The 26735-nt window shown below is 39.2% G+C and overlaps 1 protein-coding gene and 1 non-coding gene across 2 annotated transcripts in view; both read right to left on the reverse strand.

Annotated features, from left to right (window-relative positions):
* Positions 1-26735, reverse strand: part of CCDC178 (coiled-coil domain containing 178) — a 127007-nt gene that overhangs the window by 84584 nt on the left and 15688 nt on the right. The window contains exons 8-16 of the mRNA XM_064170542.1: positions 22775-22928; positions 21028-21123; positions 20706-20842; positions 19455-19638; positions 16908-16970; positions 14429-14590; positions 10436-10549; positions 6991-7136; positions 3457-3616 (exon numbers count right to left, since the gene is read on the reverse strand). Of these exons, the coding sequence (XP_064026612.1) occupies positions 3457-3616; positions 6991-7136; positions 10436-10549; positions 14429-14590; positions 16908-16970; positions 19455-19638; positions 20706-20842; positions 21028-21123; positions 22775-22928 (1216 nt within the window). The remainder of the gene's footprint in view (positions 1-3456; positions 3617-6990; positions 7137-10435; positions 10550-14428; positions 14591-16907; positions 16971-19454; positions 19639-20705; positions 20843-21027; positions 21124-22774; positions 22929-26735) is intronic.
* TRNAG-CCC (transfer RNA glycine (anticodon CCC)) lies at positions 20362-20432 on the reverse strand. Its single transcript has one exon. It is a non-coding gene; the product is annotated as a tRNA-Gly (tRNA).

A 26735-nucleotide genomic window follows, 5' to 3' on the forward strand; every position in this document is an offset into this window, starting at 1 on the left:
AAAGTACCTAAAAGTGACCATCTCAGCGACAGCATTTGCTATCAGCACATTGGAGACATGGCATTCCTCAAGGGTTGCTTGTTAACAGACTGTGTTTTATCAGCAGACACATCCAGATTGCAGGTCAACAAAAAGAGCCCAGCCTTTTTGAACTGGCCAAGAGTTCACATACTCAATGTTGTGTACTGGTTTTCAGTTGCTTCAATTGAAAATGTAATCTAATGACCTAATGGTCACATAAGTACAAATACCTACACCAGAAGTAAAAAAGAAGCTGCACAGACATTTAAGACATTAAAAAAAAATACATCTAGCACCTACATTTTGAAATTTGTGCCATTAAGGATAAAAAAGAAGATACCAGGAATAATGTGAAAGGGATTCTAGGACTGGAAATTGCATGTTAAGAGGCAGTGTCCTGCGTCTGAGCTTTTTCCCTTAATTCTTCAGCTCCCAAGCCTACACACATCCTCCTAGTATGCCATTCAGTTGTGTTTTCAGATGTTAATTACCATTTTCCAATATGCACATTTCACATTTGCACTAGATTCTAGATTACACAAAAAGTAGTAGTGAGAATTTTTAAATTCCCATATCCATCATAGAAAATGCAGAGAATAATTTCTTCCAGACTAACTCCAAAGTATTTCTGAAATATAAATTATGATAACTGAATTTCAATCCTAGAAAGCCTTTGTGTTTGTAAGAAAAATAGTTCAAATTTGTATTTGAAGCACAAGTAACTAGACCCTTATAGTACTTCTCCCTGATGCTATCTAAAATACAGCAAGGGTGAATTTGCTTGTTTTTCAATGAAGAAACAGAGATATACTTTAGAACTTCTATTAACCTATTTTACATCCCTTTGATTTTCACTCAGAGCATTGTTACTGTCACGGCACCCAACCTCTAGGTAGGCATACTCCTCAGAAGAGAAGGTATCTGACATCCCTACGAGCCCATAAAATCAGTGGGATGGTTATTTGGGCAATACTACCAGCACTTCCCACAGGACAGCATGTAAGTCAATATGCTAAAGCTACCCAGGAGCATGGAGTAAGATTCAGAAATCCATCTTACAACGTGGGAGCCTCACGTACCAGCATAGCACACTGTTGGAAGCCACTGAGTCAACTAATTAAAGACAATTTTACAGCCAGACTATTTGTTATCCTTTCCCTGCACACACATGGAATAGCCTAAAGGGAGCAACGGCTCTCTAGCTTTTAAAAAAATCCTCTTTTCTCATATATCTCCAAATGTAACTCTTGTGTTTACATGGATATGCTCCAACAAAGCTCTTCAGTAACATTAATATTGATTAACAGTATTTTTTGAAAGGATGAGATAGAAACAGCTCTGAAGGTATCAGTGCAGCAAGACTGAAAAGAATGACTAGAGATAACAAATAGATGAATAGTAAATGATAAAAGACACCCAGTGGATTTCACCCAGTACCAGGATGATAAACAACCCCCTGGATCTAACTCGGGTTTTCCCTATATCTTAATTCAGCTTTCAACAGTATCTCATGTTATTGTAACAATTTCTTTTGCAATATGCCATTTTGTAGATTTCATTAGTAATACTCTCAACATCTGATGAAATAACATGTCAGAAATAGCTGTTAGAACTGGACATGGATTCTCTGACACATCATTCACCAGACAGAAAATGCTTCTCCAGAAGAATTTAAAGGAAAAAGCTTATAGAAACATGCTGATTTGTTTTAAAATTAAAAGCATTCAAGTTAAGACAAAAAAATTTGATCAAATATTTGCAGCCTAAATATTTTCTATTAATGTTTGTTTTTAAAAATTACTTTAGTATCTCTGAAAGTTGAAGTAGTGGATTGGTTTTTTAATTTGTTTTTCTGTTTTGGTTGTTGGAGGTTTTTTTTTGGGGGGGGGGGGTGTTTTGGTTTTGTTTCTTTGAAGTATATCGCCCCTCTTAACTTTTCTGTGTCATAAGGAGATAATTTTGTCACTCCATTAAAGGAATTTCCAAGTACCCTTTTATGCATATGGGAATTTCTCATTTAGTTTTAGGTGAAAAATTCAGTCCAGCTGAAATTAGACTAAATTTAGCATTTAGTCTATGCTTTTAGGTTGCATTTAGTCTAGCTGAAAGTTGCTAGACTTAGTGCAATGGTCATAAATTAGTTGTTTCTTTTTCATTGTATCTTAACATATTCTTAACCAGTATCATGCAACAGTCAAGTTCATAGAAAACACAGAACCATTATTAGGAGATAAAGATTTTGTAGCTGAAGAATAATGTTAGTAGAATTAGCAAATTATGACATTCCTAGTCTCTTGATGCAGAAGAGAGAAAAATCAGTCTGTCAAAGCTTTGAGTAACTACATCATCATCTAGAAAGGTTGAACCAGATGATCCCTGGGGCCCCTTCCAACCTGGCATTCTATGAATGTGTTCATCAGAAGTATAAGCCTGTATAGACAGCTGTCTGAATTTAAAGCTATATATCTACACTTCAGCAATATATTATAACATGTCCTAGAGCAAATACTGATCAGGACAAACTTCCACATTTCCCCAAGAGCTTTGGTCATTCAAAATGTTTTGCTCAGTCTTCAAAACCCACAGTAATTGTTTTTACAGTTACTTTAATTGGAACTACAATAATCACATTAGCAGCAGAAAATAAGAGCAAGCAGGCTTGTTTTGAGGTTAAGAAAACAAGGCACAACATAATCATTCTGAACGTGATCCAGCACTCATTATGAATTGTTATGTCAAAGAACTCTTATCTGTGTGTTTACTACAGCAGATATCAGCACTGAACCAAGTGCCAGTACGATAGTTTGGGGACTGTGCTGTCTCTGTAGAACATAAGGTAATGAAATGCTGTAAGAGTAGTTACAAGTAGCAGAGATAAAGTATGCCTATAAGTTATAACTTCATTACACAGGTAAATTTCACCACAGATAGTAGTGTGCATGTTAGCAAAATAAGAGACACCTTGCATTTAGCTGTGACATTTCTTCTCCCTGTTGTGTTTTATACTTCTATTTCAGGTAACTTGGATTCCTCAGTTACATTTACAGCATCCAGCAACAGAACAAGGTCTTGCCAAGGAGAAGCCCCTAACAGCTTAGAAACAACTTTATCTGCATTTATTACACTCATTTGCAATAGTTCACCACTTGGCAGCCCTTTCTCTTGTGAGAAGACAGAATCTAGAAGGCCTGCACATCACTAACCTGATCTTCAGCCCAATCAGTTTTATAATTTTCACAGACTTCAGTTCTAGGAGTAGTTCTACTACAGAAAAACAGAAATTTAATTGGAAGTATCTGCATATGGACAAGAAGATCCTGCTTGTTTCAAACATTTTACAAAACTAAGATCCTTGACAGGCCCAAAAAATGTCATAAGTAACCAAACAATTGTTTAATTCTTCATATAAAGAAACCCAGTTCTGCTAATACTCACTTCTGATTCTTTCAGCTTTTCTTTTCTAATCTGTAGTAATTCTTCATATGTTCTTTCTTCCTCTTTTAACCTTCTGTCATATGCTGCCAGTTCATCTTGAAGGTGATTAAATATCAGCTGACTACTTTGCTGCTTAAACATTACACCACTTAGATTTTTCCTTGAAGAAAAAAAAAGCAGGAATCAAACAAAGTAATCAAGATATTCTGCCATACTGTTTGTTAGTCTTAGCTTACAGATTTAATGTTTAATTTTGTAACAGATATTGTTTCCTTACACATAACAATGGCCTTTTAAGAAGCAAAGAGCTATATGAGGGAGCTTACCAAAAAAAGTCTAGACCTCTTAAAGGCACTGTACCTATCAATCTGCATCCAATGAGTCTATAGAGATACATAGCTCCATTTTAACACAAAACAAAGCAAACAGCTTGCATTTTAAAAACAACTTTCTGCAGAATGGACTGGTTCACTCCCACATGTAAGTTATCTGCTTGAAAAATTATATTCAGAGACAATAAATTAGCCTATGACTGCTGCCATATTGAGGAAGTGCTATTTCACTATTTGGGACACTGGACATGGGAGTTTCATGCCATTTGTTGAATATGTTGTTTCTGACTCTGTCCATACTCAGCATGGTTTCTCTAACCTGCACTTAAGAGTAAAAGCAAGTTTTCAGGTTTTCACTTTGCACCAATATTCTGTTGTCTTAAGCTCTGCCTTTCTATTACTTTAAAGCAATATTAAAAAGTATTTCAAGCTGATTTTCTGCAAGATAACCTAAACTAGAGCCTTGTAGGTACTGTAACAGTCGGCTGCGTAATAAAGACTGGATCACAGCGTGCACACAAAAAAGGAAACTCAAGAGACAAGTTTAAGCCTGTTTTTCTAATTTTAAGGATCTGCTGTGTAAACTCCATGTAATTCTACCTCTAAAAGATGTTTTCAAGCAAATCAAACAGTGAGAAAGGAAAAATGTCATGCAAAGCCTATGCTGACCACTCAGGAGCCATTTACACTGCAAAGTTAAGAACAGCTGGGACCCATTCCTAATAAGAAGCTGTTATCCTTCTTATTGATTAGCTGATACTTGGCAGAACAGAGGTATTTGAGAGTCTTGGAATTTAGTTCTAAATTTCAGAGGTCACAAGATCCACCTCACAATCTCTGCTGGAAAACTCTGCAGAGGAACAATTCCCTTTCAGAAAATTAAAACCACCTCTGAAACAGTGTTTACACTGGCTAAAGAGAGGCCAAGGGATCCATCAGAAATTACCTAGTTCCTTTTCACTGAAACACTCTCCCAGCCTTTGTAATCTTCAGTACACTCCCTTGCCTTGCTTCCTGCCCTTATTTCCTTCACAGTCAAGGAACTGGCGGACATAGCAAGTGAGGGATCCAATACAAGCAAGGATGCTCCTCACACAAACCAAGTTCACAAGATTTGCTTATTACTCCTCTGATTTAATTAGCAGCAAACTCCTCTCAGATAAAAACAAACCCAAACCACACACACAAAAAAACCCTTTCCTATTCATTCTTCAGATAAATCTTCCCAGATCACAAAATTTTTTTCAAAAGCCCTTGGTATCCCAGTTTCTAGATGGGGTAGTTGTGGCATGCAATTTTCACTTGGTTAGGAGGTTAGGCTAAATGTTGCAGTCACTTTCTGGTTTTGTGGTTAATTACATTGTGGAACAAATATTCATTTCCAATTTACTTCGGTAGCACTGTTCCAATGTCTCTATTTCACTCTATTAGCAGTGTTTTCATTGTACTAGTGGTAGTTCAAGGAGGTATTATTTAGATAAAGATGCTAGGAAGTATTTAAGGTACAACAATGAAGACTGAAAACATAACCAGGGACTCTTTTACCTCAATTTCCTCCACCAGATCAGGCTAGAATTAGCCTGATGACATATCCCAAAAAATGAAAATCATAGCAAAGAGTAAAACCAATTAATGCTTTATTACTAGTTTTTCCTAGCAAGTCAGGCAAGTATCAGAACTCTTAGAAAAAAATTAGTCCAAACAGGTAAGTCCATTTAATATTGAACTAGATGCACAACAATAACAGGAAGTTGCTAGAGCAGTCTCTAAGATAGATTGATGAAACGCCATGGGATATGTCAGATTATTGGAAACATTAATAGAAGGTAAATTAGCCTGATTTTTTTTTTCTCCAAAACACTGTCACCATTAATCATCACTAATGAGAAGCAATAAGTAATGAAAACACACCCACCACCCCAAACTTCTCTTCTACCCCTCAAGCACAGAGAGGTTTAATGCTCTGACAATCAAAAGACAGGAGCATGCTGCTGGTTTTCAGCAAGGCACACGATGCAGTAATTTCTATGTGCTGTACATTCTGTGTTCAGAAAATGAAAGAAGAAATACTGTCCTTAAGGAAATTTGGAAGGAAGGGTGTGGGAGGTTCAGACTTTTTTTTAACTTTGTAGTTGTATTGCATGGGATCTCTAAGACTAAATTCTCAATAAAAATGTCAAGTTTCCATTACTATTTTAGATCTAGAAGTTGGAGAATTTGCAAGGAAAAAAAAAACCTCTTGGAAAGGAACCTCACAGTTCCACTGAATTCCTGGAGTGAACTCCGTACTCCTTGGTGCTGATACTATTCCTTTCTTCTGAGGCTGATCACCACAGACCACCAACATAAAACTACCAACTAATGTCTGAAGAATGACAGGAAACAGGAAGACATTTTTCAGACTTGGTAAGAGGTCTTCCATTATTGAAGTCTGGCAAGTTCCATTGCACATGGGATGATTCTGTTTACATCAACAGCTGGGAAAAAAATATCCATATCCAGTCCTACAGAATCAGCTAAAATTTAAGATAGAAAAATACTTTGCCCCCTCAAATTAAGATTCCTATGGAATAATCACTCAAGGATCTTCCAACAGCAACAGTAGACAAGTGAACAAGATCATACAGAGGGAGCTGTATGATGATGCAAGAATCACTTTTTCACTATTCAGTCATCCTGGAGAATTCAACGATCCAAGCTGCATTCTCTTTGACACTGCACAGCAGGTTCACCTTTATCCTTCAAGAGCAAGCCTGCTGTGCAATCAGCATATACAGCCCTCCAAGGCTTGTGTGGCCTAGAAGGCAGCCTGCATTATCAGTCTGACAGAGCCCCTTGAGACCATTTTCAGGACTCATCAGTCACAGTAAGTGTAGGTCCACAATTCTTAAACCAGAGGAAAAACACAGAGTGCATGGAATCCTCCATTAATTAAGGATGCAACTGACCATGAATATGATCAAGGTTCTGAAAGTAATTCTGATAGCCAAAATTCAATTTGGTAGGTAATTTGTCATGAATAACTTCTAGAGATGCATTTAAAACTATGAGTAGCGATCAGACAAAGAAAAGTGTCTTATATTTCCTAGAAATAATACTGTAAAACAATGAAACTATCTTTAGTAATAAAGTTAGAGTACTAAAGAACTTCAGTAAAAGTAATTAACTACCCTTTAAAATTCAGAGAATAGGAAGGCCTTACCGCAGATCAACTAAAGATTTTTCTGTCTTTTCCATCTGTATTTGCTTCCTGTTCCATAAATCATTTAATTCTTTAAGCTCTTTTTTTAAGTTTTCCATAGTGTGAGAGTTTTTAGCAATTTGACTGCAAACAAATGAATTTTCTTCCTGGGATTGAAAAAAGAAAATACATAGCATGTAAAGTAGGTAAGGTTGGATCTCCAAATGCTCCATTTTAAACACATGATTATTGGGTTCAACTTCATGAATTGTTACCCTAGAAATAGAAATTGACTTTAAGGAAAAAATAGTATATTTGGTTGCCATTCTGCAGAGGGAATGTGGCTTACTCATCTCTGGAAACTGGCATTTTTCATTTAGCTGAGAGAGTTGTTCTCTTTTAGATGTCGTAACATAGCTGTCCTGTACTCCAGAAAGTGAGGGATTAAAGTAGAGAGAATGACTTCTGAACTCCTGCCTGCTTTCCTCATCTACAAGTACATGACTCAAAGAGATGCTGACATTAAGCTGGTGAAATCCTTTACATTCAAAAGTGTTTTCATTAAACTCCCTATTCTATAGAAAAGAAACTAAATTGCAGTGTCTTCTTCATACCCAAAGTGACTGACAGTCACAGGACTCAAAGCATTTCAAGATTTATGACACAAGCAAACTCTTTCAAGAACAACAGGGCCTGGTGAACAAAGCCGCAGCTTCCCCACAATGAATAAGGTAAACAAAGTACTGCAGCAGCTCAATAAACAGGTGGGAGTTTTCTATTTGAGTGATACTTTTAAAGTGGTCTTGCTGCATTAGAGTTTGTAACCCATACTAATGGGCTCTAAGCAGCTATGCAAATAGTTTGAATTAAGGGGGAGGAAAGCATCTCTTGATTATCCTTATATATATACATATAATGTAAGTGCACACTTATAAATATCAGATTCCCAGACCTCACAATTCAGTAGGCAAACAATGCATCACAGTTCTTAAAGAGTAGTGTTTTTAAAATGTCTTTGGATACTGCCCCATTTTTCAGAAGCAGTAGCTTGATGCATAGTCTAATGATCCTTTCCCTTATCAAAGTAGTACTTCTGAGAGGTAAACTTAAAAGGCAGCTGTGAAAATAGGAGACAAATCAAAGCTTTTGTAACAGATGTTCAGATAGGAAGGTGTCAGAAGAACATGAATTTTTTTAAGGTCTCTGAACTTTCCAAGATTGTCATATGGATCTGTATAGGAGAAAATGTAACTTTCAGGTGTCTTGCAGGAACAACAACGAAGAGATGGTAATTAATGCAACTGAACTGCCCATAGAGACTTTTAAACCTCTGAGGAAAAAACAAATTAGTTTTAGACTCAGCACCAGAACTTGAGGAAATGTGATAGCCTGTGATATGAAAGATGTTAGCATGATTTGTTCTTGTCCCAAACGTTAAAAATAATGAAATCTGAGATGATTAAGATACCAGGGTCAGATACAAATGTTTCATGGGTTCTTTGGGCACACGTTTCTTGCCAAAGAATCAGGTTCACATACGAGCTGCGTTAGAACAAAACTGTGAAAAATTTTGTCTCTTGGACTTCTTGTGCTTTTTTCCCCAGGAGTTTTTAAAAGATTCAGATAAAACCTGAAAGCTTCCAAGTCCTTGGAACACTAGCCATTGAGTCAATGCAATCTGGTACATATTATAGAAAGCAGGGAATTTTCAATCATGTTTTAGAATAAAAATGGTGAGATATTCTACGTTCTGTGATCCAAATATCAACACACTGAATACCTGCTCCTTATGGCTTGCTGCAGTGGATAACAGTCCAGTATCTGCCTAAGCTGAAAGAATCCCTTGGCACTTGATCATTCAGCTGTTCAATATACAGCATTCTTTCTTAGCTGCTGAACAAGACTAAGTGTGTTATGGGATAGAATTCATACATCTTATTAGACATTTAAATGTTAGCCAACCAACCTAAGTCAGATTCAATGGCAAGATGCAGAAACATCCAAGGTGTAATTCATGCTGTCCTAAAAGAGGTAAACTATGAAGGATTGAGTGAACTGCTTAATCAGTTCAAGGTGGGAATTCTACATTAGTCCTGTACTAAGATTACTATGGAACCAGTCACTTTTTCCATTGTATCACTTGAAGCTAGATAATGGACAAGCTTTAAACAAATCAATGTCTTCATCGTGGGAGAGCACTAAAATCTCTGAGTATAACTTCAAATAACTTTCCTTAAAAACAATAACATGATTAGAACAATCCTATAGTGTAACCTTGCACAGCTAGAAATGAGAGCTGTTAAAAATAAGACTGCCCCCATTCTGCAAAAATTCAATAGCTATCATCAAGGGACTATATCAGGCTCCAAGAATGCAACACTTAAGGTACCCAAGTATTCTTAGCACTCCAAAGTTGTACAGATCTCATAGAACAGGCTCCATATAATTTTCTTATTCCACTTATCCAGAACTCTTCCCTAATACTCCTCCAGAAAACCAACTCAGACATTGCTCAGGCAATTAACATATGTAATTATTTACAGTTACTAAGGAAGGGCAGCACTAAATACAATAGTCATGAAATAAGGAAATGCACTGAAGAATATTGTACAATTACTGATTATCTGTATACTGTCTCATCAGTCATTTCCACATGTTGTAAGATCTATTGATAAATCTGCACTTTGGTAGAGCACAATCTTTAACAGAAAGGGATGTATCCGCTCCATCTTCCCTGCCAAATTTAGAAACCTGTGTGAATCGATGTATTTTCCAATGCTTAATTTAAGATTCTGTCATAGATAGGAGGTCTCAGAGTTTTTCAATACAAATGTCTCAAAAGCTACTCTCAACACAAAAGCTGTGTCATTTGGGGTTTTTCTTCCATCTCTATGATTCAATTCGGATGCTGTAATATCTGACTTAAGTTTATACAATACGCACATGAAAGCGCAACAAACAGGATCTTAGAAAGGAAAACCTCACTTTTTCTAATGCTTATAAGCATGTTTATATAAAGCACAGTGTTCAACGATGAAATTTAATAATTCCTCTTTGTGGACCACACAGTTTAGTAACTGATACAGCAGATACAAGCCATCATTTACAAAAAGATGCCATCTGCTGAGCAAACATGCAATCAGCAGGCATTTCCTATTATACTAGAATCTTTTCTATCCTTTATTGATTTTTCTCCATTGCATTTCTAAAGCCCCTCAAGCCATATGAGCCAGAGTAGCAAATGAAGAAAGCAAAGGACTTCTCAATGACCCCAATATCAATTCTGCTTTCTGCTTCACGCTGTCTCGAGGCTATGGGCCTCGTATGTTAGTTCAAGCAAGAGACAGAAAACAATGCCTACACTGTATGCATGTATAGAGTTCCAAGACAACTGCATACAAACTACAGCCTAACCTTTGAGGTTACACATCCTTCCAAAAGGCCATACAGGCATGGAATTATTCACCTGTATATCATGTAACTGTTGCTGCATAGCACTTCTTTCGGGTTCCAGTTGTTCTTCAGTTTGCTTCTGCCGTTCGTTTAGCTCTTGTACTCTCTGATCCAAACAGGAGAGCTTCTGGAGAGTTTATGAATAAACAGATGTGTTAGCATTCAAACATTACTGTCCTACATTTTATAGAAAACTACATTATTCATTAAATATCTTAACAGTTCCTTATTTTTGTTTTCCTTTCCACACCCACTTTTGCACTATAGAAGTATAAATACTCTGCACTTTGAACAAAGAAATGTACATTCAAAATATCTCTGCTCCTCCATATAGTGTTTACTGTCTTAGAGATCATTGCCTGTTCTGCTTCTCATGCCTCTTTACTTATTCTGCCAAAGAAGATACAAATAAAGTTCTGAAATCAAAATATGCCTTTGGGACAGCTTCCATGGAATTCATACAAAGCACAAAACAAACATTTATTATTAATTATCACTATCTCAATACTAACAGCTCACAAGATGGGGTACTAAGAAAACAAATTGGGATATCTCATTCTTAAAACTTTTTATTAATCCACCACCACTCAAAGAAAAACAGGAGTTATTGTCTACTGTATTAACATCATTTTCATCATTAGTCTGAGCATTAAACACCAACTCATAGAAACGAATAATATATGTAATAGGCCAATGGCTTTTTATTACTGAAAATGCTTATATAAATAGCATGAGTTAGCATTTAAAGGCAATATTAAAATAGATATTAATATCCCAACTCTGAAACAAGAACTTGAGTCTTTAATTAACGAGAAAGTTCTTCCTTGAAACTCTTTTGCATGGTATCCACACACAAAAGGGCTTGGGCAAACTCTGCTTCCTAGCTTTAGAAGCAGAAGCAAACACACAGTTCTAGACCATGATGTATAACTTGCACCACACCTCTCTAGGTTTTCAGGAAACTAATGATGTGATCTTTGTCACATTGTTTCTACTTAGTTTTAGTTGGGGAAGGGCTAGCAACATTAGTCACTGCCATTAATGCGTTGTTTTGAAAATACTATTAGCTATTAAAGGAATTTTTTTCCCCCAGTTTATTTTTGATGCAGGCTTAATAAGTCAAATTGAAAAATTATCACATAATCCATTATCTGAATGCAAACCGCTCAACATCCTCCACTTCTCCTCCAAAAATGGTGACATATTGCTGCATGCAGACTATGTCAAGAATCCTCCAGATAGAACAGCACTAAAAAACTAGAGAAGATAATTCTTCATGACGAGATATTTGCTAATAGTTGGAGAATGGAACTCTGAGCCTACATGACTGATTCTGCAGCAAAAACCTGCTTCTCACTAAGGAAGTAGCAGAAATTCTTGTACATTCACTCTGAGTAAAAATAAACCCTCCTGTATCTGAACCAGAGAGGTTCAAAACATATTGACCCCAGCTGATTCTATCTTATTCCCCATACCAACTACATGGCTTATGGAAAATTTCTTGCCTGAATTCTGGAGACATAATCACAGAATGATAGGGGTTTGAAGAAACCTCTGGAAAACACAGAATGTTTTGAGTTGGAAAGGACCTCCAAAGACCATCTAGTCCAAGCCCCATGCAGTAAGCAGGGACATCCTGCACTAGACTAGGTCACCCAAACCCACGTCGAGCCTCACCTTGAATATCTCTCAGGATTGGCACTCAATTACCTCCCTGGGCAACCTGTTCCTGTGTTCCATCACCCTCATGGTAAAGAGCTTCCTCTTAAGATGAGATCCTCTTCTCTAACTTCATTGCAAATCATCACTTGGCAAACAGTCCCTCTGCAGCCTTCTTACAGGCCCCCTTTAGGTACTAGAAGGCCATCATTAGGTCTTTCTGGAGCCTTCTCCAGGCTGAACGACTCTAGCTGCCTCAGCCTGTTCTCACAGCAGAAGCACTCCACTCCCCTTATCACTTTTGTGACCCTCCTTAGGGCTTCCTCTATCAGGTTAATGTCCCTCCTGTGCCAAGGGCTCCAAAGCTGCACCCAGTACTCCAGATAAGGTCTTACCAGCACAAAGCAGCAGAATCCCTCTTTTATCTGCTGGCCACACTTCTCTGGATGCAGCCTAGGACACCACTGGCCCTCTGAGCTACAAGCACACACTGTCAGCTCATATGCACCACACTGCCCACTTCCTTTTCTACAGAGCTGCTTTTAAGTACCTCATCCCCCAGGTTATATTGATAATGAGGATTGTTCCAGCCCAGGTGCCTGATGAGGTTCACCTGGGACCACCTCTAACAAACCACTAACAGCTGGTTTTGTTTCCTATTGATTTGGAAACAAAAATGAAGGCAAGAAAATAAAAAAGCCAAACCACAAACAAACATAAAATCCCACACCAAAACCCAAAGCGAAAAAGGCAGGCATCAAATACCTTTCCTAGATTGTAATACTGCTTTTTGCAGTGAACCATGCATACCCACCTACTCATACAGTATGGGGCAGCTCACCTTTGGAAGGACTTCTTTGCAAGGATTTGTTGAAATGTTATGATGGAACACAGAACAAAACATGTAATTCTAGAAGGACAGCCCCCAGCCTGAGCAGTGCTGCTTTGTACAGTTACCAGTGTGAAAGACAATCCCCATTTCATTCATGACAGAAGACTGGAAACTTATTTTTTTCCCCATGTTTCTGGTAATTTTCCAGAGCAATTTCCCAAAAGATAAAAACAAAAAAGAAAGAAGAAGAAGCCGCTGCTGAAGACATACAAAAACCACAAAGCACAAAAATACTTGTAACTAAAACAAACAAGAAAAAATAATCTGTGAATAAATTACATTCCAAAGAGTTCCTCAAAAGAAAGACTGGATGGGTTTGAGAGTTTTTCTTCAGTAATACACAGACATAAGCTCTTGCACTAAACTGTAGTTCAGAAGTTGACTACTTCCACATTTTAGACCAAGAATCATAGAATCATAGAATGTCAAAGGCTGGAAGGGACCTCAAAAGATCATCTGGTCCAGCTCCCCTGCCAGAGCAGAATGACCTTGAAGGTCTGTTTCTGCAGAAGTTGATTGAGGTAGGAACAGAACACAAAATTGTCACCATCACTTAAGGAAATTATCATCTGTCTAGCTAAGGTTTCATGCTTGTAGGACTGCAAGGCAACTGATTCACACATTATCAGTTGTTTCTTAAAAGCATCAATCATTGCTTTCAATTTTGATCACATTGTCCACTTGCTCTCTATTACCATTGCTGTAGCATTCCACATAAGAAAGGTCAGACTTCAGGATCCTAGTAGTCTCTTCCAACCTTAATGTTTCTATAAGAAAAGCTTTCAAAGCTTCATCAGATCTCAAAGTACAGTAATGAAAGAAAGGCTCCTCATTCATATAAGTTTAGTTAGTATTCCTGTTACTCTTTTGAGAAGGTCTGGACAAATTTCTCTGGAAATTTTCCCAAGGTTTTAACCTCAAGGAAGGTTAACACTGCCAGTAAGCCCTGCAAATATGGGGAATAGGCTCCTAAGTCACCCCTGGACAACTATAGGAAGATATCTTTCTGGGCATAGTATCAAGATAAACGAGGAACCAACCAAATAATGTCATACTAGAACAGCTGGAATAATCTACCAGAAGTAAAATAAATGCTTGGAAGAGTGTACTTAATTAAGTCATCTCAAGTAGGATGAGGAACAGGTTTTAATACAAAATACTTCTGATTCTTTTTCTTATTATATAAAAACAGAGCTTTCCTGAATGAAGGGAATAAGATTTTTACCTATATCATCCATAAAACAAAGAAGGTTCTCAGCATGCCATGGCTGGGGGCTTATACATTAGTTGCTCTCCTCAGTTTATATGGAAGTAAAGAAATACAAAGGAAACAAGCACATGCGAAGATGTCTTCTCTTTTATGTGAGAAAATACCACAGAAATTAAGAGACACAAGTTTCTAGTACAGAAAGCAAGAAATATGTTAGTGAGTAGACCAGATCCTGATATCTTTACCTCACAGCTGTCTTTAAATTTATCTTTTTTTCTTTTACACTTAGTTTCTAGATCAGCTACTTGTTTCTCCATCTCTTCTATCCTCTTCATATCTTCCTTTCTTTTCTTGAGTTTCTCTTTTTGCTTTTCCTCTAGCTCATCATGTATTTCTTTAATCCTGACCTGTGTATTAAAATATATATAGCAACGGGTTACAGCAGTTTGAAAGCAGTAGAAGAACAAGAAAAATCCAAATCTGAAAGAATCATAGAATCAACCAGGTTGGAAGACACCTACAGGATCATCCAGTCCAACCTATCACCCAGCCCTATCCAGTCAACTAGACCACAGCACTAAATGCCACATCCAGTCTTTTCTTGAACACCTCCAGGGACGGTGACTCCACCACCTCCCTGGGCAGCCCATTCCAATGTCAATCACTCTCTCTGCCAACAATTTTCTCCTAACATCCAGCCTAGACCTCCCCTGCCACAACTTGAGACTGTGTCCCCTCATTCTATTGCTGGTTGCCTGGGAGAAGAGACCAACCCCCACCTGGCTACAACCTCTCTTCAGGTAGTTGTAGACAGCAATGAGGTCTGCCCTGAGCCTCTTCTTCTCCAGGCTGCACAACCCCAGCTCCCTCAGACTCTCCTCATAGGGTTTGTGTTCGAGGACTTTCACCAGCTTTGTCGCCCTTCACTGCATCTCAACATCTCTCTTGAATTGAGGGGCCCAGAACTGGACACAGTCCTCAAGGTGTGGCCTGACCAGTGCTGAGTACAGGGGAAGAATAACCTCCCTCATCATTTATACTCTTGAGTAAACACCATGAATAGAGCAGAAGTTAATAAACACATCATAATGTGACTAAAAATGAAGGAAAAGTTGCTATTACATCAAAAGCTCTTGAACAGGAAAAGCCAGCAGAACTGACAAACACAAATACAGCAGAGGAATCAGCAAAAAAAGGAATAAATGCAAATGATTTTGTAAAGTGTTTTGGGTTTTCATGGCCAAGTTTTGGTCAGAGGAGGGCGACAGGGGTGGCTTCTGTGAGAAGTTGCTAGAAGCTTCCCCTGTGTGCAACAAAGCCAACATTTGATCCAAGACTGGAAGCGAAGCTGGGCCTGGGAGAAAGGGAGGTGCAGGGGGCAGGTGTTTTAAGATTTAGTTTTTAATTCTCATTATCCTACTCTGATTTTATTGCTAATAAATTAAAAAGTAATTTCCCCAAGTCAAGTGTCTTTTACCCATGATGGTAATTAATGAATAATCTCTCCCTTGTCCTTATCTCAACCCAGGAGCTTTTTGTTAGATTTTTTTTCCTCCCTGACCAGCTGGCTTTCAGCCAGGGTCAACACACCATACCAGGTCTTCTGTATCATAAAGGCCTCTATGTTACTGGCAATACTGAAATTTTGAAGGAAACGTCTATTTTCTGGCATCATAGGGAATGGAGAAGTGATTTCTGGAAACCTGATGCTCCAAGAGGAGACAGTTTGGTTCTGACAACTCTGGACATTAAGGTCACCTTTTGGTGATATGGAATACAGAGATTAAGCACTTCTAGTGACAGGACAAGAGAGCATGGTCTGAAGCTGTGTCAGGGGAGGTTTAGGTTGGATATTAGGAAGTACTTCCTCATAGAAAGGGTGATTAGGGCCTGGAATAGACAGCCCTGGGAGGTGGTAGCATCACCATCCCTGGAGGTATAGTTTAGCTGATGTTGTGGTGTTAGGTTATAGGCTGGAATTGATGATCTCAGAGGTCTTTTCCAGTCTCAATGATTCTGTGATTCTTCAGAAAATAGTCCTGCAGCTTGCACTCAGTGTCTTGTCTGAGACATTTATGACTTGCTAGTTATTACAGCAGTTTGGATACAACCACTATCCATGGTCTTGCAGAAGACAGATGAAGGAATCCACCTGGATAAGAATGGATGTACATGGAACACCCTTTCAGTGATGTCAAGTTGGAGTTTTCAGGGGCAGAAGCTAAAGAAATATCAACATTTGTCTGAGGAGAGTTGAAAAGCATCACTGAAGTGCAGAAGAAAAGTGCTACATTTGACAGCCAAAATAAGGGATGAAGTGGTGGTGTGAATTCAGTGAATTTCACATGTTAGATCCACCCTGGTTTTTATTTGCATGTGTCAATATAAGGTAGGGTACAGATCTGGGTAAGAAACTGAAGAAAAATATACCAATTCAAGTAAAAAGGACACTGCATAGATGGATTATTACCAAAAGGGATTTTATCTTCTTAAGTAAACTGGAAATTATTGTAAATAACTGGGATACAAATAAAGTGTTTCATGTTTTTGTAAGTATTTAAATTTGCCTAGTTGTTAAACAGCAGGCAGCATTAATTAGCAAAACCCATTAGCCTTCTATGTGAGTTGGTCACAAGGTGTTCAAAGTTAAGTCATGGTAGGAATTACAAACAAGGTAGTAAAGGAATTTTAGGTTTCACATAAAATAGCTACTGTCATGCTTACCCGAGTTGTTTTGACAATTCCTTTTTGATCTTGAATTTCTTTTTTAACATCCCACTCTGAATTCTTAGTAGAGAGAAAAAAAAACCATGAACAATGGGTAAGAAAACAAGTTAATGGCCAGCAGCAACGTCAGAGTAAAGACCATCCTGTAGGAAAAGTAATCATTTTTTCTATATTCAATGCAATTTACTTTTGGTAAATGTCATAACTATACTTCATTACCAAGTAAGTCAGACTACAGCTTTGTTTGCTTTTTAAGTGAATTTTTAAGGATTGGGAATCTGATTATTTAAGCCAAACTAGGCACAACATGACCAATAGCAAAGAAGTACACTCTATCAGTGCTATTATTGATAATTAATATTCAAGATGTTTTATTCACATTCACACCTGCACTTCAGAAGTGCATGTCTGTGACAGGTACAACCGTCCACCCCCCACAAGTGCAAGGTCCTGACAGACCTTGAGCAGGGGACTGAGGCTTGCTAGAAGACCAGCTCAATGCCACCAGATATTAGCTAGGCCTCCAAGCCAAGAAGTCCTCTTGTTGCTTGGAGAACTTGGCCCTTCAACTAACTGACCACAGACAGACTCACAAAGGTATAAATGGAGTTCTGCTAGGCAGAGAGTAGGGAGCTCTCTCCACACAGAAGCAGCCTAGAAGTCAGATTTTCTCCCTCTAAAATGAGATGGACAGATTTTCCTGATCTGAGTGAGTGTGTCCGCATCTTGGTTCACCTCTCCAAACAGCTAAATTAGTTGTGCAGCAATATTTTCTCAACTGATATCCAAATCTGCAATTTTACTGCACCAGGAGAGCAGATTAATTGTGATAAATCCACAGTTTTCAAGTGGCTGTGGATGTGGCTGTCTGTTTTGTGGGTGCCTCCACAACAATATGCCATCAGCACTTGGAGAGGGAGATTGCTGTACAAGGACAAGTATCACCCACATGCCACACAAGAAAATATACAAACAGGTGCCAAGCATCACTGTATATTCTTAAACCAAAGATTCTTAGGAACTTGAAGGTGGTCAGTGTCCAAATGGAAAACAAATCCTGTAATCAGTGAGTAAAACTCTATCTTTTTCCTCCAAATTCAAGTTTATACATTTGCTCCAAGGCTAAACCCGAGCAATACCTCATGTCCATGGTGCAGCCCTGCCTTCCCCCTCACACCACGTTGCCCACATATGCATATAGATTATCTGAATCCAAATCCTGAGTCTATCAGACCAACTGTGGCATCTGGACTACTCTCCAAAATGCAGCAACATTTTGAATGACTAACGACAGCACTTGGTGATTGCATGAATATATTTTCACTCTACTCAGTAGCCCAAGGACACAGTTTAACTGGTGGTTACAGACAGACAAGTTTTTCAGAGACAGCAGGGGGTAATTACTCTCAGAATATCAGCAGAGACCAGGCAGCCAACTATAAATTGCATCTTCTCTCATACAATTATATGCAAAGTTCACCACTACTCAACTGTTACTTAGGTAGCAAAGTATCTTTTCTTCTCTGTGCTCCATTCACACTCTTCTGTTGCAAATAGCTCTTGCACCTGGCCACCTCCCCTGTGTATGTCTTCATATGCACATGTAAGCTTTAATTTAGTAAAACACAATGCTTTTGGTAATTATCATTCCTGCATTTAGTCCTAGCATAAAAGCTGTTGACAAAATGGTCATTTTTCATACAACCACGGAGTAGTTCAGGTTGGAAGGGACCTTTAAAGGTCATCTAGTCCAAACCTCCTGTGGCGAGGCTTTTAAGATCAGATTGCTCAGAGCTATGTCCAATCTAACCTTGAAAGCTTCCACAGAGAGGGTTTCTACCACTTCTCTGGACAACATGTGCTTATGTCTCACCACACTCATTGTAAAAAAAGATAATTCTTTTTGTCTAATGTGAACCTCCCCTCCTTTAGTTTAAAACCCCTTGTCCTAGTGCAAAAGGCCCTGATAGTAAGTCTACCCCCATCTTTCTTGTAGACCCCACCTAAGTACTGAAGGGCCAGAATAAAGTCTCTCTGGAACCTTCTCTTCTCCAGGCTGACGAACAACTGCAGGTCTCTCAACCTTTCTTTATAGGAGAGGTGTCCCAGCCTTTTGATCACTTTTGTTGTCCTCCTCTGGACCTGTTCCAATGCTGCATAACTCTCCTGTACTGGGGATCCCAGAACTGGATACACTACTCCAGGTAAGGACTCCTCAGAGTACTGGGGTAGAATCACCTCCCTTGACCCACTGACCACCCCTCTTTTGATGTAGCCCTGGATATAGTTGGCCTTCTGGGCATTCTCAGGTGGCAGGAATGAAGACCAAGACCACCAAGGCAACATGAGTGGTGTACATGTTTACTTTTTAGCCTACCATTACCTCTATTTCCTCTTCCAGTGACTGTTTTTTGCTATTTTTCAAGTCTTAAAATAATGACGTTATTTTTTGTTATTAAGTTGCTTGTGTAGTAATTGTCTGCTACAAAGATCATTATTTTCAATTCCTCCACTCTAGGTAATAAATGCAATTAAAAACTATACCTTGTAAGAGATTTCTTCTGTAGTTTTGCTTTTATTCAAGCGCTCATACTTCCTTTTTGTTTTGCTGTAGGACAACTCAGCACTACAGAGATCTTCCTTTGCTCTTGCTATTTTCTGTTCGATCTCAGACATGCTTTTGTAAATAGTTTCTACTTCTGATTGATACATCTTCTTTTTTCTTGAACTGTTGAAATGAAGCAGGCAACCTTACATTTTGCTTTATAAAGTATATTAATTAAAAGTAAAATCCATCATTGAGCTAAAACATTTAACAATCAAAAGCATTTTATCATCCTGCCATTTGATGCTGAATATATTCAACCCTTTCTCAAAATGTTAAAGTCTTTATTCACGAGTATAAGCCCTGATAGTTCATTGATATAAAAACAACTGTACTAATTTTTTCCCTTTATATATCTGTACTGTAAACCTGTGTCCTAGAATCACAGAATGGCTGAGGATGGAAAGAACTTCTAGAGATCATCTGGTCCAACTTGTCCACTCAAACAAGGCCACCCAGGACCATGTTCAGATAGCTTCTGAAAATCTCCAACCAGCTTATTGTGATTCCCAAGCAATCTGATGGAGACAGGAACTCAGTACCAATACAGCTGAAATTCCAGTGTGACCTTTCCAAAATGCCAAGCGTGACCTAGATGCCTCAGGAATGTCACACACCTGTAAGACTCTGTGATAAGAGCCATGACATGGATTTACATAAATTCATATATGAGTGTTTTCCAAAAAGAGGCAGAAGGTGTAACGGTGCTACCAAAACTCTGAGCTTGACAGAAAATAGAGGGACAGTGGTGTAACCACAGATGATTTGGGGTAGGAGCAGCTCAGGGAAATCTTAATACTCAGAAGTGCTGCTGCATAGAAGGGGAGGATGAGCAACTCACTCCCTTGCACCAGCCGGGAATCGAACCCGGGTCGCAAGAATGGGAATCTTGCATGATACCACTACACCACTGGTGCCTCTGCCAACCCCAGCAAAACAAGACCAGCATGGGCTGGCCCAGGGTGCAAAGTGCTCCACAGGCAGTTGGCAATCTAGACAGTTTTTAAATACAAATACCTTTAATACCTTAAAATACCTTGCCCCTTCTTCTGCTGATGAGACAAAAATATTCTTGCTTGGATCTAGAAGACTAAGGCTCAATCACAAGATACCTGGAATATTCTAGGTGAAAAAAGTAACCCTGGCTTCACATACCGCATACCACCCCCCCTTTTTTTTAAAGACATTACCTCTTTCTGAATTTTTGCAAAAACTTTTCATTTTCTCCCTCAAGTTCTTCATTTTCACACTTCAAAATGTCCAATGCTTCTCTCATACTGAGGAGCCTTTGCCTCATATTCTGTAGGTCACTTTCTCCGGTGGATTTCTAAAGAACATTAAAACATAAAGACATCTGTAGCATAAACTGAAATCACCTCAGGTCATCACTTATTTTTTTCTGCATGCAAGCATTTTTACTTCATTCCTATAAAAGCAATTAAAACAAACAAACAAACAAAAACTAAACAAATAAAACCAAACCAAAACAAAAGAATTCCCCACACAACTTACTAATTCCTCCACAGCTTTAATGACTTCAGAAAAAGCATCTGACATTTTCATGCCTTCATCTCCTTGGGCAGATAGTTTGTTATTCAAGGCTTCTATCTAGAAAACATTTTGAAAGTTAAGCAATGCAAATATCTCTTATATTTGTTTGTTATCATTAAACAGTAATTAAAGAAAAATAAAGACATTAAATAACAAGTAGAGCTAGTTCATGCTATATTGGTCAACTGCACATCATCATCATGATGTAACCTAGCAGAATCTCTAACCTTCACAGTATCAGCAAGTTCTTCTCAGCCTCAAGATTTTCCTTAATATCTCAGTGTACCTATTTACTCAATATAGATCCACACAGAGATTCAATGATGGATTATTCACTGGGGCTTAATGATAGGTGAAAATGTTAAGAAAGCAAGCATCTGCAGGAAAACATCTACAGTGGCTCAGATCAAGGCATGCTTGTTCACATTGAAGATAATGATCTTTGTTTTCATCACTTCTGCAGAAGCTGAAACACTACAGCTACCCTTACAGGTCTTAACTATACAATCTCCATAGAGATGTATGCCTAACTCAAATATGATTAGGCAAATGTCACCAAGCAAGCAGATCAGGACTGATAAGGATGTTGACATCCTTACATGTGGGAAGATCAGGAAGACTGGATGAGGCATTTAGTGCCATGGTCTAGTTGACTCGATAGGGCTGGGTGATACATTGGGACTGGATGATCTTGGAGGTCTTTTCCAACCTGGTTGATTCTATGATTCCATGATTCTATGACCTAGATTCTGGATTTACTGGATCCTTAACAGGAGCAAGCTCTCTGGATGCACAAACCACAAAACTACCAGGCATGTAAAAGGGAATTAATTTCCTACTTTATTTAGATATACATTAAAAAAAAAAAAAAAAAACTAGAACCAAAACAAAACAACAAAACAAAACCAAGTCAAAAAAAAACCAAAAGCAAACAAGCAAGCAACCAATCAAAACAAACACACAAAACAACAACAAAAAACAAAAAAACCCCAATAACACACAAAAAAAAACTCACGATTTTTTTTGTAAGCTCCTAAATCCTGTTTTAATGCATTTCCTACTGGTTCCACATATGGAGCAGTCAATCAACAGAAAGCTCCTAGTTCAGATTTTAAACTGCCAAGTCCAACAGGATTTCACAAAGAATGCTAGACAAGTACAGCACTTGTTCTGAAAAGAGGGGAATTTTAAGTAAAACACAATATCACTCTGTATGCTGTAAGAGTGCAGCATGTACCACCTCAGATCAGGAAATGAATTAATCTAATTTAAGAGGACATCCATGCTGTCCCACTAACTGCACGTTTCCACAGAATCATTTCAGCTGGAAAAGACCTCTAAGATTGAGTCCAATCGTTACCTAACTCTACTAAGTCTGCTACTAAACCATGTCCCTCAGCATCACATCTTTGTGTCTTCTAAAATCATCTGGAAGAAATGCTTAAAAGATTAAACAGATGCACCTAACAACTAAAATTTTCACTTAAAGGAAAGTAAGAAAAAATATATTTTTTAATAAGATAGCTGAAAAATACAGCAGAAGACCATAAAGAGTTCTACAGAATCTACCACTTTTTTTTTTTTTAATCAGTATTTGTTGTTTTACAGAGGACCTTAACTCTTAAAGACACAAAATATTCAGGTATTCATGCACTTTTCAGTAAAAGAGAGTCGTTTACTTGCTTGTTTATAAATATTCAAGACTCACTTTGCTGTTCCAACATTTTGCATCTTCCTGGATTTCTGCTTTTTGCTTCACTAACTCCTCAAGGTGTTTTTCATCCTTTCTAATCTTCTCCTCTGTTTCTTTTAACTTCATACAGTATTCGGTCCAAATAAATTCAGAATGCTTTAACTCATTCCTAATAGAAATACACAGAAAGTGAATCCATCTATTTGGAATTATTCCAAGGTAGTCCCTTCTCCATAAAGGAAAATGTAAAGCAGACCTGAATTAGTAAAGATTTATTTTGATTCTCTACTACATTTCTTGAACAGGTATGCACAAGAGGATTTCCAAATACCTATCCTAGCAGCTTCATGCCAGACAACAAAACTGCTCATGGTGCCAAGTCACTTGTGCTTATTCAACCTGCCAGTGTTACAATGTCTAACTGGACCTGTGAACAGGCTTGGCATGGCTAAGCACGAGACTTAGCTTCATACCTCACACAAAACCAAATAGGAGTTAATTCCTTTCTCTGCTAGTGGCTCGATCTGATTCGGAGCCACTTTCACTTAACCCACTGCACTGTCATCAAGTCATGGAAGTGAGTTGGAAAAGACCTCTCAGATCACCGGGTCCAACCACCTTGTGGTCAAACATCACTTGTAAAGATGCCATCATTCTTCGTGTAAAGGGGAGTTTGCAGACAGTAGGCATGGTCAGAGGAGAGGATAAGGACTTGGCTGTCACTCTGACTAGCAGATTTGTCAGCATTACAAGAAGGAAAACTGGCCATAACTACAGAAAGAGACAGTAACAACAACGACTGCCAGGGAAACCCTTCCACAACACGCTTTTAGGCCTCATTATAGGCTTTGCACAGGCCTCTTGTTGCAGCAGTGTGTGAGAATGGATTTGGTGAAAGGCAGAAGAAATAGAGGGGAAAAAGGTTAAAATTACTGCTTCAGGAACCAGAAAAGAGGAGTTTCCTCCATGCTCCTCAGAGAACTATCTTGGTCAATAACTGTCCCAGTTTGGGGCCACGAGCCTGCCCGGGACTGGAGGACAGAAATGACTCCTACCCCTTCCCAGGAGCAAGAATGAGGATACTGCACATAGGCTGGAAGTTTAACGAGAAATTACATTTACAAGACCATATATATTTATATAAAGCAATCAGGTAGAACGAGTACAAAACCTTCTTAAGCCCAAACTGGCCTTCTCGACTCCTCCACCTCTTCCACCCTCCGTCAGCCTGAGGGTAGGCTGAAACTGCCCTCCCCAGCTGGGGCCTACAAGGCCTCAGTGGTTCAATTCCCTGGCAGCCATCTCCCCAGGAATCATGAGGTAAGAGCATGAGCTGTTCCAAGAGAGAAGCAAAGGGAAGAAAGGCAGGGAAAAGAAGGGTGAAGAGGTCAGTCAGGCATTCTTTTAAGCTGTGATACCGAAAGATGGAGCTGTGGTGGAGGGCCACATAGGCCCAAATAGCCGTGTTTACAAGTCTATTCTTGCCCGGACTTGTTTTCCCCCCGAAAGGTGTTTTCTGTCTAAACCAGGGGAAAACAAATGAAGTGGACAAAGGAGCACAATAAGCCTGGTGCCTTCAAGTCTGGCCTGCCCTGCTGGCAAGGTTGAGGTAAACACGTTGTGTAAGCTCACACGCCTGGGGTGCAGGCCCACCTGAGCCCCCTCCATATTTGGGGGTACCGGACCCGTGGATTTCACCTTATTTGGCATGCTTTGGCCTGCTGCCAGACGCTCATAGGACAGCTTTGTGGCCAAGGACCATCAATCTCGGGCCCACATCTCATAAAAAGGGCAATTGAGTGTTCCTGCCACCCTCCTCCACCCACCGCTCCTAGCCTCTGTCGCCCTTGGGGCCACCGCTGCTGCTGCATGATTCCAGCCCACGGCACCTCGCACCGGGCCAGGGAACAACCGACCAAGGCGCTCCCGGCCAGCTGCCGCTGCAGCCCGGCGTTCCCAGCCTCATCATGCCCGTGGAGCCTTCAGACAGCGCGCCCCAATATAATATTTGGACTGTCCAGGTCCACACGGATCAACAGCGTGGCCATTGCCACACGTATTTGGGACCACAGAGACTGTGACTCTAACTAGTGAGTAGCTGAACAATCTCGACTTGAACAGCTTAGAAATCCCAGTGACTTTACCCGTGGCACTTTTATGCCACAAGACTCTCTATCCAAAACCTTTCCAAACCTCTACTAAATTCCTGAATCCCACTGTAAATAGACATTCTGTAAAATAATTTCACAACTGCATACAAAGGACTTGTGCAGGTTAACTGCATATAAGTTTGGGGAGGGGGAATTCTCTTTGTATATACTATTAAATTATTTAAAACCCTTTTAAATTCGGCCTCATATTTAATCCCCTAAAGCCCAAACAAAACCTCTTCACAACAGGAGTAGAATAACAAAATTGCAATATCCTGACACGAGCAGGTCCATCCCTCTGGGATTGGCCTCTGTCCCTATGGTTTTGTTAAGGGGGACCTAGGATCCCTCAAACTACCACAATAACATATTCCAAACAGCAAAATAAATCCACCACAGCAGAACTAAGACCAACAGCAGTCAAATTTCAGACACATCTACTGCAATACAACCCAAATAAAACCTGAATGACTTTGGCATGCTAAACATTGTCAACCAACAGAAAAAAAAAAATAATTATGAGACCTCATCACTAATTCAGCAGCCCTTCCTACAACAGTATTTGATAGACAATCTTTATTTGCTTTCAAGATTTCCATCTATTGACAGAGAAAGACTTGTTTGAAAAGCCACATTCCAAGTGTCACAAAACACATGTAACACGAGCGTGAAAGCTAACACTTCAAACACCTCTGCTTTCTTAGATCCCATCGCCCATAAAAGATAAATGATATGTGGAACTGTTCTAATGGCAGACACTTAACAGGCACAGGCTGTCATTTCCTTCTCATTTTACTCATCAGCTACGACTTTGTGTATAAGCTCATGGAAAAACACAGTACTGCAGCCAACGTGTAAAAACAGCAGACTGTGCTGTGTGATGTGCCTCAGCCTCAGTATTTTGAGTTTCATGCAATCCTCATGTTCTCACTGATGGCACTGAACATAGAGTATCAACTGCAGAACAGTCTTTAGTCTGTACCATCACAGATCTGTCTCACACCTATCAATACCAAGTTATCCTCATCCTCCTTGGATGGCAGCTGAAGGGTTGACTTCCTCTGTAACGTAAGTATGACTTGAATTACAAGGCCAGCAAATGCCAGGGAAAACAAAGGGGGGGGAGGGAGGGGGGGGGGGGGGAAAGATACAGTAGAGTGAAAACCCCCAAACCTAGAGTATTTCTTCACTGAGGGGCAGAAAGAAGTCTTCTACTCAACTTTTTCCTTATAAATGTTGATATTTCTGCATTATTAGTATTTTTAACTTGCATTCACTCAAAACAGGATGGAATTCAGGAAGGACAGAAAATTGCTTGAAAGAGTCCAGCACAGAGTCACAAAGATGCCAGAGTGGAACCTCTCCCTGAAGAAGCTGGGTCTCTAGCTTGGAGAAAAGGAGACTGATGGGTGCCCTCATTTACGTTTATAAAGATGTGAAGGGTGAGTGTCAGGAGGATGGAGGCAGTCTCTGCTCGGTGATGTCAGTGATAGGACAAGGGGCAACAGATGCAACTGAAGTGCAGGAGGCTTCACGTGAACATAAGGAAAAAGTTTTTCACTGTGAGGGTGACAGAGCCCTGGAGCAGGCTGCCCAGAGAGGCTGTAGAGTTTCCTCCTCTGGAGACATTCAGATCCTGCCTGGATTTCTTCCTGTGTGACCTGACCTAGGTGATCCTGCTCTGCAAGGGCATTGGACTCAATCATTCGAGGTCTCTTCCAACTCTGAGTATTTGTGGACATGCATAAACTCTCCTCCTGGATTTACTATGGTCAAGGTGTACTTAATTTCTCTGATCTTATATTTTATTTAAATTCAGACATTAA

The sequence above is a fragment of the Pogoniulus pusillus genome, chromosome 34 (assembly GCF_015220805.1).
Source record: "Pogoniulus pusillus isolate bPogPus1 chromosome 34, bPogPus1.pri, whole genome shotgun sequence".
NCBI lineage: Eukaryota > Metazoa > Chordata > Aves > Piciformes > Lybiidae > Pogoniulus > Pogoniulus pusillus.